General features: G+C 57.0%; 1 protein-coding gene across 1 annotated transcript in view; it reads right to left on the bottom strand.

Moving 5' to 3' along the window:
* Nucleotides 1-12,543, bottom strand: part of C2CD2 (C2 calcium dependent domain containing 2) — a 48,422-nt gene that overhangs the window by 35,275 nt on the left and 604 nt on the right. The window contains exon 2 of the mRNA XM_049627833.1: nt 3,478-3,576. Within this exon, the coding sequence (XP_049483790.1) occupies nt 3,478-3,576 (99 nt within the window). The remainder of the gene's footprint in view (nt 1-3,477; nt 3,577-12,543) is intronic.

Here is a 12,543-nt window from a genome sequence, read left to right as displayed (position 1 = left end):
TGGGGCTGCGCCCTTCCCCTGGGGCCCCGTGTGGAATTCGGCTCAGAACAGAACCGAGCTACCAAACACCCAGTTGGTTGTTGCGGGTTGGAAAGAGCCCACACCTCTGGCGTCCGGGCGCTGCAGGCACGCGGCACACCTGCTGAGCCAAGGCCGCCAGGGTGAGCGTTCGGCACCCATCACAGGCTGTGCAAGACGACTCACACCTCCCTAAGCTGAGCGAGACCTCACTCTCGGCGTGGGACGTGGCGGTGGGGCATTTGCTGATGAGCAAGACATCTGCCAAGGCGATTACTTTGGCGCCCGGGGGTCTCCAGGGGTTGGAGGAAAAAGTCCAGCACCGGGCACCCTGAGAGCAGGTATTCCTTGGTTCCTTGGTGGCCCGCAGGCACTCAGGGCCAAACATGAGTCGGGAAGGTGCTCACAAAGGGAGATCAGAGTCCCCATTCGCATCTAGACCACCAGAGATGTGACTGCACGCTCGACCCGCTTGGTCCAGCCTGGACGTGTCCTTGTCATTAACTCAGGTGCCATCCCACATGTCCCTCATCAGGGCTGGGTCCGGGAGATGGGAAAGATACAGGCCGATCACACAGGGCGAGCTCAGGAAGGGGAGGGTGATACCCGCGAAACCACGCGTCTGTATTTCTTTCTAACCTTTGTTGGTGGGTCCCAAGTGCCGTCACAGCTTCTTCCTTCTCAAGAACCACGCGGGGCACGGAAGATACGTAGCGAAGCTGACAGAGGCTTCGGTACGTGTGAACGTGTTGGGGGTTGGGGGGCGGGCAGATCCTAAGAGGAGGAGGACCCCATTGCTGTGAGCGTCCTGCCCGATGCAGCGGTCCAAGAACACAAGGTTCGAGGTCCCGAGGGCGAGGAGAGACAGGCCCTGGCATGTTCCCACCTCCCCTGGCACACAGGTGTCATGGGACCTCCCTCCAAGGTCACAGCACAACAGAGACTCCGATGAACCTGACTTCGTGACTTCAAACGCACCATGGTCAGCCAGAAGGCTCGTCCGCCCGTCCGTCCGTCCATGAATGGGGAAGGCGGCGCGCAGGACCCTCGAACTGGGGGGTTTCCTACAGCCAACCTCCCAGGGGCCAGGCAGATGCCAACAGGGCGCCCCCCCCCCCACTGGTCTGGGGGGGGTCTGGGGGCCTGACACCCGACTGGCCGGCCAGCTGGCCCGAGGACAGCGCCACCGGTAGCCTTGACAAGGCAATGACAAACTCCCGTTTCCTCATCTGGCCAAGAACACACGGAAGTCAAAACCTCTGAAGAAACTCGTAAGACGAAACAAGATGCTGTATGCGCTCTGCCTCTTGTCTGAAGCGCGTAAGACGCTTCAGAGAGTTCACTGGGGGCGGGGGGCAGCGGCCCCTTCCCGGGGGGAGCAGAGGAAGAGGGCTGTGTGCAGGGGACAAGAGGGCAGGTGTCTATATGGTTTTCAACCTTTTTTTTTTTTAATTTTTAATGTTTATTTATTCCTGAGAGAGACAGAGGGCGAGCAGGGGAGGGGCAGAGAGAGGGGGAGACACAGAATCCCAAGCAGGCTCCAGGCCCCGAGCCGTCAGCACAGAGCCCCACGAGGGGCCCGAACTCACGGACCGCGAGATCGTGACCCGAGCCGAAGTCGGACGCTTAACCGACGGAGCCACCCAGGCGCCCCATACACTGTTCCCAACGTTTTAATGAGCGTGCGCCATTTCTGTCGCTGTATTAAAATAAGCATGGCTTCACCATCCGCTTCCTGAGGTTGCTTGTCTGGCACTAAACGTGAAGACCTTCGAAAATGCTCGATCGCTAGGTCCACCTGTCGGTTCCCTCCTCTACACCTCCGGGCCAGCCCTGAACTCTTCCTCCCCGACCGGGACAGTGTCAGATAGCACCAAGCAGAAACTGCCACCACGGAGGGCTTCGGTCCCTATCGGCCCATGACAGGGAGGGGGCTCCCGGAGTGAACTGCCCTCAGCCCCCCGGTGTCATAAAAGCTCCGGGCACCTGCTTGCCCAGCCCCTTCGGCCCTCGCGGGCCATGCTGGTCTCAGCACCCCGGCATCGTTACCACCAGCCTCCTCCTGTAACCCCAATATCTTCCAGAGACTTCCCCACCGTCGTTACAGGGAGAACACAGCACGAGACTCCAGCACCGGCAAGGGGGAGGGGGGCGGAGAGCCCTCCTGGGCCGCCAGGACGCAGCAGGCGGGGAACGGCGCTCTGGTGGCCAATCCTGGAACCCTTGGTCAAGGTGCAGCAGGCACATCTACAACCCTGCAGCTCAGCTGCTCGTGAGCCGTCCCCCTGCTGGCGCCTGAGGACTCGGGACAGTAACCCTGCCAAGCACCACGCGGGTTTGCTGTGCTTGTGGAAGACAGAACACAACTCGCTTATCCACCGACAGAACATGAACACGGAGGCTGTGGTCCAGCCAGAAGCCTGAGCTGTAAAGAGAAGCAACCAGGCGCGCCCGGGGGGGGGGGCTCAGGCGGTTGAGCGTCCGACTTCGGCTCAGGTCACGGTCTCACAGTTTGTGGGTTCGAGCCCCGCGTCGGGCTCTGCGCTGACAGCCTGCTTGGGATTTTCTCTCTCTCCCCCTCCCCCGCTTGCTCTCTCTGTCTCTAAACAAACCAACCAACAAACCAACAGAAAAGGAACCCGAGCGGCAAACAACACTCTACAGCGGGGACGGGAAGCAGAATCCAAGGGCAGGGCTCAGGGTCCGGCGATGCTCTTCTTCTCCAGCCACCTGGGCTCACGCAGCTGCCCCCCACTGTCTGCTAAATGGCGCGTGTGCAACTTGGCAGGGAAAGGTAGACAGACACGGGGGGGTAACCCTTGTATGTAAGAGAAAGCGTCTGAGGACTTTTTGCAGATACTTGCCATTAAAAAACAAAATTTCTGTTTTCACCATTCACAGCATTCGACCCGTCTAATAAGTAATTTTAACCTGTGAACGATCACGGGCTGGAAGATGAACTCTCCATAGCATCGAAATGGCTCAAATCTATGCCACCTGTATATACGCACACGCAAAAATATATGCATTTTGTTGAGATGTAATTCACAGGTCGTTTAACTTGCCCGTCACCCCATAAAGACACTCTGCGCCCGCGGGCAGGCAGAATCCGTTGCCCCCCACCCCGTGCCCGGCGACCCTGAGTCCACGTCCCGTCTCCCTGGATGGATCCATCCGGGACACGCGACATAGACACCGTGTGTTCAAGGCCCGGGCATGCGGCATGCGTCCGCCTCTCCTTTTTTAAGGCCAAAGCACATCCCGTTGTGCTGATCGACCATAGCTTACGTATCCGTTCATCACAGGATAGACCAGAATTTTTTTTTTAGGTTTTTAAGGTGCCCACGTTTTCAATAATCCTAAGACCCAATAACCTCCCCCCGACCCCCGCCACCTAGGCTTTACGTTTGCTCCCTCGGCAGGTAAGGGTCCACGGCAGGCGCCCACGCCCCAGCTCACCTTCTCCTGGGCTGACCTGGCCACACTGAAGACCCGGTGCACCTCCAGCCCCAGGGGCTGCCACAGCGGGTCCTCCTCGAAGGACAGGAGCAGCGGGCCCTGGAACAGAGGGAGAAGCACGGTGAGGCCCTCCTTAAAACCGGCATACTGGCGAGAAAGCTCTGCAAATCTGGGAACGTCATCTGACTCCTGTCACTCCAATGTGTGCTTCTAAACAGCAGCAGGGGTCACGGAGAGCACACGCCCCCGAGAACCTGCTCACGACGCGGTGTGCCCGGGCCGGGCTTTGGTTCCCAGAGCAGGATGGCAAACAACCCAGGGAGGTGGCCCTAACGACGGCAAAGGGAACCTGAACACCCGTGTTTACACGGGCAGGAGAGAAGCCCGGCTCCCGGGGCAGCGTGCTTGGGGCGACCCCGCAGGTCCAGCACCGTATCTGGCCAAGCACGGCAAGTTCAAGGGCTCCGTCCTCTTCTCCTGGCAAAGGCCAGCCTTCTCTCTGGTCTTAGAGGACCGCCTCTCCCCGTCCACGTGGTTGCCCGCATTGTGACTTCAGGTGCGGCCCCTTCCCCTCTCCCAGGGCCCAGCCGCCTCTCGCTGGAACTTGAGATCCCTTGGCTCAGAATGAACCAGCCTGGCTGCTATGCCCAAGGAGCGGATTCCTGAGCCCCTGCTGCCCAGAGCTTTGGAGCCGCCGGGCTCCTGCCCCCCAAGGTCTCCTGGTTCAACTCTGCCCTCAGCTCTGTGCACCCTACCGCACCCCGTGAGTAAACCCTTCTGCGGCTTATCAGCCTAGGTCCATTTTGGTTTTTGCAATTAAAAATCTCCAAATGAGGGGTGCCTGGGTAGCTCGGTGGGCTAAGCATCCAACTCCTGATTTCAGCTCAGGTCATGATCTCACAGTTCGGGAGTTCCAGCCCCACATCCGGCTCTGTGCTGATAACACGGAGCCTGCTTAGGATTCTTTCTCTCCCCGTCTCTCTACCCGCCCCCCCTTCCCAGCCCAAGCTCACGCTCTCTCTCAAAATAAATAAACTTAAAAAAATTTTTTTAATCTCCAAATGACACGTAGGCAATTAAATTAATATGTCCACAAGGCAGTAACACTGATGTTTTATAAAATAATAAATCAGGGCAGGGATAGTCAACCAAGTCTTGGCCTTTTAAGTTTCTTATGTTTTTAAGTTTATTTATTTATTTTGAGTGGGGGGACAGACAGAGGGAATGAGAGAGAGAGAGAGAGCGAGAGAGAGAGAGACAGAGAAACCCAAGCAGGTTCCATGCTGTCAGAGTGTGGGGCTCAAACCCACGAACCATGAGATCATGACCTGAGCCAAAATGCACCAAAGCTCTCCTGGCAAGCACAGTGCCAACGAGCAAGTGATGGAGTTCTCCTGGGGCTGCTTCTTAACAATTCCCGAGGACCAAGAGTGACACTGAAAGACACAGAATGTTCTCGTTAACATGCTTCTAACCTCGCCCTGCTTTTAGTGACATCTACCTCACCCCCTAAAGGTCATCAGGGGAGAATCCAGTCTACTTCTCGAGAGAGATGTAGTCACGGCCTGGGCCCCTCTGCAGACACTCCCCGTGGCCGGAGGTTATGTCCCGTGTGTGCCCTGCTGGCCAGCGGCAGGTGCCCGCCGCGAGCTCGCTGAGCGCACGGAACCGCTGGCTCAGGGAGCTGATCGATAGAGATTCAGCATCATCACCTGCTGCCCCCAGATCAGTGGATGCAGGTTGTCCTCTCCCACCTCCGGCACCTTTGGGACTAAAACCCTGAAAAGGTTCCGCTGGGAGATTCAATGTCGAGCGGCGGTCTCGCAAAGGAAGTACGGTATTTGTGTTCAAATAAGGACCCGGGGATTCCTTTTCGCTCCCACGCTGCCTGAGGCTCGGGTTCCGGAAGCCCGGCGAGCACGCGGAATCGTTCACACCCTGCCCGTTGCAGAGTCTACAGGGCAAGACTTCACGACCACACGGAGAAGCAACACACAGGCATCGGCAGGAGCACGCTGAGGAAGGAACACCAGGAGGAGGACCACCCAGCGTGAACACACGTTACAGAACCTCCGCAATTCAAACTGTGTGGTGCAGGTGCACGAACACGCAGACGGTCCAGGGGACTAGAACAGCCCGTCCAGAACACACCCAAATGCACGGACACACTTCATATACGTCGAACGTGGCATTCCAAATCACTGGGTAAAAAATGAATTTTAAAAATCAGGAGCGGGGGGTGTCTGGGTGGTTTAGTTGGTTAAGCATCTGACTCTTGCTTTTGGCTCAGATCACGATCTCACAGCTCCGAGTCGGGCTCTGCGCTGATGGTGGAAAGCCTGCTTGGGATTTTCTCTCTCCCCCCCCCCCCCCCCTCCCCTGCTCTCTCTCTCTTAAATAAATGAACTCTTGGGGCACCTGGGTGGCTCAGTTGGTTGGGCAGCTGATTTCGGCTCAGGTCATGATCTCACAGCTCGTGAGTTCAAGCCCCGCGTCGGGCTCTATGCTGACAGCTTGGAGCCTGGAGCCTGCTTCAGATACTGTGTCTCCCTCTCTCTCTGCCCCTCCCTTGCTCACCCTCTGTCTCTCTCTCAAAAATAAATAAACATTAAAAAAAATTTTTTTTAAATAAATGAACTCTAAAAAAAGTCAGGATGTGGGAGAAATCCCAGATGGAACACCAACACCAACAAACAAACCTACCCCTATTACAAATGAACACCATAACCCCAACCCCCAAAGGGGTGGGAAGACACACATCTCACCTAAGAAACTTTGGATGACAACAGCTTGACTGCAGCAGGCATAACCTCGTCTGTAGGTGTGTTTCTCGTGGGTGCTAACCTTAGCAATGCTGAAACGACTTTGTGCGAGTCCTAGAACTGACCCAGTAAGTAAATATGTTACACACAGGAAGGGCCAGATGCCTCAGTCTTGGAGACGGAGGGTACAATTAAGGAAAGAAGGAGGCTGAACTCTGCGCTGTTGGGCTGCAATCCGAGCCATCAGTGTGAAGTCATGCTCTCTCAGAGGCGGACAGAAAGGTCCAGAATGGCCGACATGTGCAAACACACACTTATTGCCGAGCTCCGTGCACTGAAAGGGTCTGGAAGGAATGAGACCCCAGCAGTAATGAGCACACACGATGCCCAGATCTTGGTTTCTAAACACCTCCCCAAGGAAAGGCATCAGCACTGCTGGCAGAAGTGGCTGAACCCAGGGCTGGAAGAGGGGAAAATAAAAAGCTGGAGGGGAGTCTAGAACAAACGTCTTGTGGAGTCACGAAGAAAGGAAGTGCCAAAGCAATACATGTTTGGTATCTGGATGGAAGAACACAAGAGGCTACCAAGAAATATCCACGAGCCCGCACGAGTGCCGATCATCGAGTGGATACGGACAAGGAGGAGATGGGTAGCTCTTTCTCGCAGTAGAATTGCAATGAACAAACGCAGGAGAGAAGGAAACGGAGAACCATCATCCACAAACTGTACGGAAGCAAACGTTGCAGACCAGGTACACCCTGGGTGCCAAAATCAGTGAGCTGAAGTTTGACAAGTGCCAGATTTACATCATCTCAAAGCAGCTCCCCGAAGTATCTGTTCACCACAAAGGCGAGGACAGGACAGGAGACAAGGTATAAAGCAGAAAACCCGACAGAAACCATCCTAACCACGGGACCAAGGCCAACGTCCCAGCAGTAAGTACTCTGACATCACAAAGCCCACGATACAGGACACTAACAGGGGCACATGACTCCTGTGGTTTCACAGCCCAATCCTGTAAAAACACCATGCCGAGGGGCATGGGGCAACACGACAATCCATCCTCTTCAGAGTCCTCAAGGTCATGCAAGAGGATGAAAGCCTGGGGAACGATTATAGACTCGGGGAGACTGGGCGAGACCGCGGTTCAGTGCCCGCCGTGGGACCCGCGTGGGACCCCGGAACGATGAAAGGGTACTGGCAGACTGGGTGAAATTCAAGGAAGGTCTTCAGCTAAAGGCTTTGTGCGGATGTCAATTCCTCCTATGTCACACTGCTTGTATCAGGGCACTAGGAATTCTGGTAACATCGTGCCGATGTTAATTTCTTGGTTCGGATGCTATGTTCTGGTTATGTAAGGCCGGGAGAGGGAATGTATGGAACTCTGTTATTTTTGTAACTTTATCTAAAAGCAGTAAAAAGTTGTTTTGTTTTGTTTTTAAAGGCTTTACAAGGAAACTGCCCACCTTTACTGACCCTTCTTCCTACCTGCCCCACGCGGGGCCCATCTCACCCATGGTGGACTGTTTTCCAGGTTGAACCCCAAACTGTCCTCTTCTACCGAGGAAGCACAGAGAGGTCAGGCTTGCCCAAGGTCACACAGCCCCAGAGCTGCCTTCTGGCCTCAATAGGGCACACACTGCTGTTCCAAGCTGTTCGACAAGTCCCCTCCCTCCTCAGCAACCCACGGCCGGGCCGGTGGGAATGGAAGTTAGCTTTGGCCGCGTTCTAGTTGACGTACGCACGACACCCACTCTTCCTTCCCCCGAATTCCTGTCTCTTTAGGAGAACGGGTGAGCGCAAAGCACAGCCGGAACTGGAGCCTACTCCCGGGTTGCGGATTGACAATTTGCAAAGTCATCAGTGAGCCTCCTTTACTGTTGATTCTTTAGAAGTGAAAAACAAAGCACATTAAACAGCTTGTTTTGCCCAGGCTTGGCCGGCTCCCAGGGAGGGAAGGCCTGTGTCCAGACGGGGTGATGCACATGCCCCCCCCCGCCTCCCCGGTTCCTCCTCCTCCAGGGACAGGTTCCTACCAGGGCCTGACATTCACCTCCCGACTGCCACCTGCTCCAGGCCAGCCTTGTGCTGGGTGCAGAGGTGGCCGTGCCCGGAGGGTCAGGGGTCTGGCCGGGCTCACCATCCCGGGAGCGGACCAGGGCACAAGTGACCACGAGGTGCAGGGAGCAGGGCAGGTGGCTGGGCTGGGGCTGGGGCAGCATCCTCACAGAACGGGAAGCCCGGGGGCCTCTGCGCTGAGACCTGGAAGGTTAATGAAATGTTCCGGACAAAAGGAATGGCCCGTGGGAAGGCCGCACAAGGACAGAACCCTGAATGTTTGAGCAACAGAAAGCTCAAACAGGGCGGGACAGATCCACGGCCCTGACCCAAAGTCACCTTCACCTTCTTACCGACTGACCTCCTATACTGTGGCTGCGCGCGCCGGTCACGAAGTTTGGATTTTTTGTGAGCACCGCTCAAAGCTCGCGGCGAAAAACCGTGAAGTCTTGTCGCTTTGTTTACTTTTTCAAATGTCAAGGCTCATACACAAGTCAGAGCTATTAATAACATGGTTCAAGTTCACACGGCGTCTTTTTTTTTTTTTTTTTTTTTTTTTTTTAACAAAGACCACAAATTGTCCCGCAGTGCTGGTCCTCTGCATTGAGAACATTCCTCCGAAAAAACCCCCAGGCAAATGACTCAAGAGACAAATAGCTTTGGTGACCCTCCTAACTCAGGGCCTCAGCCAAGCTGGGCAGCCCCCTTCCATCCAAGTCCAGAAGCACCAGCCACGGAACACAGCCCTCCCTCTGGGCCCACCCCCAACCCCCCACCCTCCCCCCGTGTGGCCCGGCAGCGTCCGCCCTGAGAGGGACACCCTGCCCCGGCTGCCCGTCCACCAGCACCCTGGCTTCCAGGGCCTCCTGGCTGGGTGCTGGGGACACACAGCACCAGCAGGGCCGCTGACGCTCACCACAAACCGCTTTGTAAACATTCAGGTAAGTGCAGGGGGGCTGGAGGGGGAGCGCCAGCTGTTGCCTTGGGATGCTGGGGTATTAGTTCCCAGGCCGGCGACTGAGCCAGCTCTGGCGGCTTTCTGTTCTCCGCGACTCAACCGCCACCAGCTGGATGGGAATCCCGTGTTTGCAGCACCAGGGGGGACGTGTGGCTAGGTGGGGGGGACCCTGATTGCCTGGTGGCCGGCTGAGGGACAGGGGTGTCTCTGCAGGCCCCTCACTGGTGAGAAGCTACCTGGGGAGCTGGGGACAACCACAGTATATGCTGCCTGCGTTTGGCCAACCTACCGGGTCTGAACTGTGGGGCGGGGGAGGGGCAACCCGCCTGTGCTCCCCAAACCCCCGGCACCACCCCACCAGCTGGCCCAGCGGCGAGGCTTTCCTCTCGTGGCTCCCCGAGTCACCATCCCGTCTAATTTACAAATGCCTCTGGAGCGAGAGCCGGAATCCCAGGGGCCCGTCTGACACGAGCGGCCTGCACTGCCACAGTCACTGGTCATCCGGGGTCAAAGGAGAGGCCAGTCACTGATCGTCCTCGGACGCCAGACATGCCCATTGTTAGGACGCTAGGTCAAACAATCGCGTCCTCTCACCCTTTCCGGCTGTGCCTCAATCACGGGAACGTGTGGGTCTCAAAGGGAAACCTGCCGTGCACGGCGAGCGTGACTCCAGCCACGGGCACACCACAGGGACACCCGCCCAGGGGCTAGGCGAGCCCGGCCTCTCCAGCACACGGAAGGGACTCTGCTACCGAGTTCAGGGTTCCCTCCAGAGTTAAAATTCAGAGCTGGAGCAGAGAGCTTACGTGGGGAAGGGCCACTGTCTCCGGTGACAGACAATTCCACCTGCATGGAAGATGCCAGCCGGTGTGTCCTCAACCCCCCGGTGACGGGCTGAGAAGGGGCGTCCCAGGCCAGGGCAGGGGCAGGAGGGCGCCCCTAAGCTGCTGCTCTGGGGCGGAGAGCAGGCTCCGGGTGTCAACCCTAATCGGGGATTAGCGGGAACAGAGCCGGAGGAGGACGACAAGGGAAACTCCCGCGGGGCTGGCCGGCCACCGGGGTGGGGACAACCACTCACGCCACACCAACACCTGCCCTACCCAGGCCCCCAGTCAGTGCGGGGATAGCGGTGGGCCCGGACAGGGCAGGGTACGACGACTCACTTACCCAGATCCTGTCTGCAAAACGTGCCATCTGAGATCAGATCAAGCAACGCTTCCAGGCATCAGGGCGGGCGGAGAAACACGAGGCACCCACAGCCAATCCGCACGTGACACCACAATGGCAACGAACCCGCGTCCTCGCAAAGCCATCAGAGCAGATCTGCCCGTTTTCAGCTTGACCCCGGTGCATTACTGCCTCTTCCGGGCAGGCGCCGGGGAAACACTGACGTCTAAGACCCTGCAGGTGTGGCCACCAGCAGGTAGAGAACAGAGAACACACAGGCCAAATCTCTGTCCCCCAACACAGAGCGCGGCCCGCTCCCACACAAACAATGAGGGTGACCCGGGCAACACCTTCAGCTATTTCTTCGGTGTTCTCGGCTTTACCTGGCCGACCAAAGACCAATCCCAGACCAGAGCGTTCCTCCTTTCTTCCTCAACACTCCAGGCACGTGGGTAATCCGGAAGCATCCCATCTAAGGCAACCCTATTTTTTTTAGGCCAATCGAGAAACGTCAGGACATGAAGAGACACGACTGAAGCAGGGCCATCCCACATCTGCAGGACGCAGGGTCATGCCTCTGCACCGGAAGCTGTCGGGAGTCCCACGGTTAGACGTGAGGGGCGCCGCAGATCACGCGGCCCAGGCTTGCTCGAATTTGACAGAGACCTGGGAAGGGGCTCCCACCTGTTCACACCACCAGCCCAAAGTATGCGCAGCCACGGAACCCAGGCCCACGACGCCAGGTCACCCGCGGGGGTCAAAGACAGCGGCCTCTTGGGGAAACGAATCCGTGTTTGCGCACATGCGTGAGGTCACATGGCTTTAAGTCCCCCACAAGAGGTGGGGTGGTTCCAGAGTCTCTGGCTGGCTCAATCAGGAAAGCTCGTGACTCTCGATCTCAGGGTTGTGAGTTCAAGCCTGGGTGTGGAGATAACTTAAGAGAGAGAGCGAGAGACGGGGAGAGGTGAGGGGGTGCCCCTGAGTAGGAGATGTCCAGCTCTGGGCAGCTGGGGCACAGATTCTAGGCATCAAGACAGATGGCAGTCAGCTGACCTTGAGCTGTTTTTTTTTTTTTTTTTTTTTTCATCTAAAAGGTACAGTTTATTTTTTCAATAGCTCAGAACACAGTCTTCTGAGTTGATGAATTTATATTCATTGACACTCAAAGACTCTTCGTTTTTTAAATCTCTGGCTGGGCACGTCAAGGCCAGGGGGAAAGACCAGCCAGAGGGGCCCCTAGGGACTATTCTGGAGGGTGAGGCATCCACACACGAAGCGTTCACTCTCCTTAAAGCGAATGGCCACAGGCTTCTCCCCTGAGCTGCACAGGCAGGTGAAGGAGGATGACAGCCAAGGGTGATGAGCAAAGACTGGGGGGTACCTCCCCAAACACACCAGGCCTCGATCCCTCTGTGGAACGCCTAGAAAGAGTGGACGCCGGGGGTTTGTCATCAAGATGTCTCAAGCGTAAAAGTAAGTCACCACATCATGAGCCACGGAAGAAACACACCGCAGGAGAACGCAGGAGCAGTTACGTGATAAGTCCCTGAGCTTTGAGGGCGGAGGCAGCTCGCTCCCAATCCCAGCTCGGCCACCCACAGGCCGTGTGACCTTGGGCGGGTCGCCGAGCCTGTCTAGGCCTCAGTTTCCCCACCTGTACAATGTTGACAACGCCTCTGTGCCAGGTGCCCTGAGGATCCAAAGAGAAGATCGAGGTACTGAAAGCCCCCCGAACAATGTCCCGCGAGTGGCGGGCACTCAGCAAACGGCCACCACCTCCATGGGTCAAGGAACGCAGGCCTTCGGGAAATACATTCTTGGGGAAAAACGCATTTCTATACAAGGGATCATATTGCGGTCACGGTTACTCATCCATCAGGTGCACAAGCAGTAAGTGTCCCGCTGGCACCGGAATCCACCTGGGACTCCAGAAGGGGCAGGGGAGCCAGGAGGGCAGTGGGCGCCTCCCACAAGTCCCTCCCGGGGCCCCCGGGGTCTGGCACACGTGACGTGTGGGGGGCAAGATCCAGCAGCTTTGTCTTGGTCCCCCATCACGGGTCCTTCGCTCTCCGGTCTGTCTCCTAACTTTCAAGAGCGCTCTGCCACGGGGGGGGGGGGGGG

This window comes from Panthera uncia, chromosome C2 (assembly GCF_023721935.1).
Source record: "Panthera uncia isolate 11264 chromosome C2, Puncia_PCG_1.0, whole genome shotgun sequence".
Classification (NCBI taxonomy): domain Eukaryota; kingdom Metazoa; phylum Chordata; class Mammalia; order Carnivora; family Felidae; genus Panthera; species Panthera uncia.
Note: the sequence above shows the minus strand (reverse complement) of the source record. Positions and strands in the feature narration are given on the sequence as shown.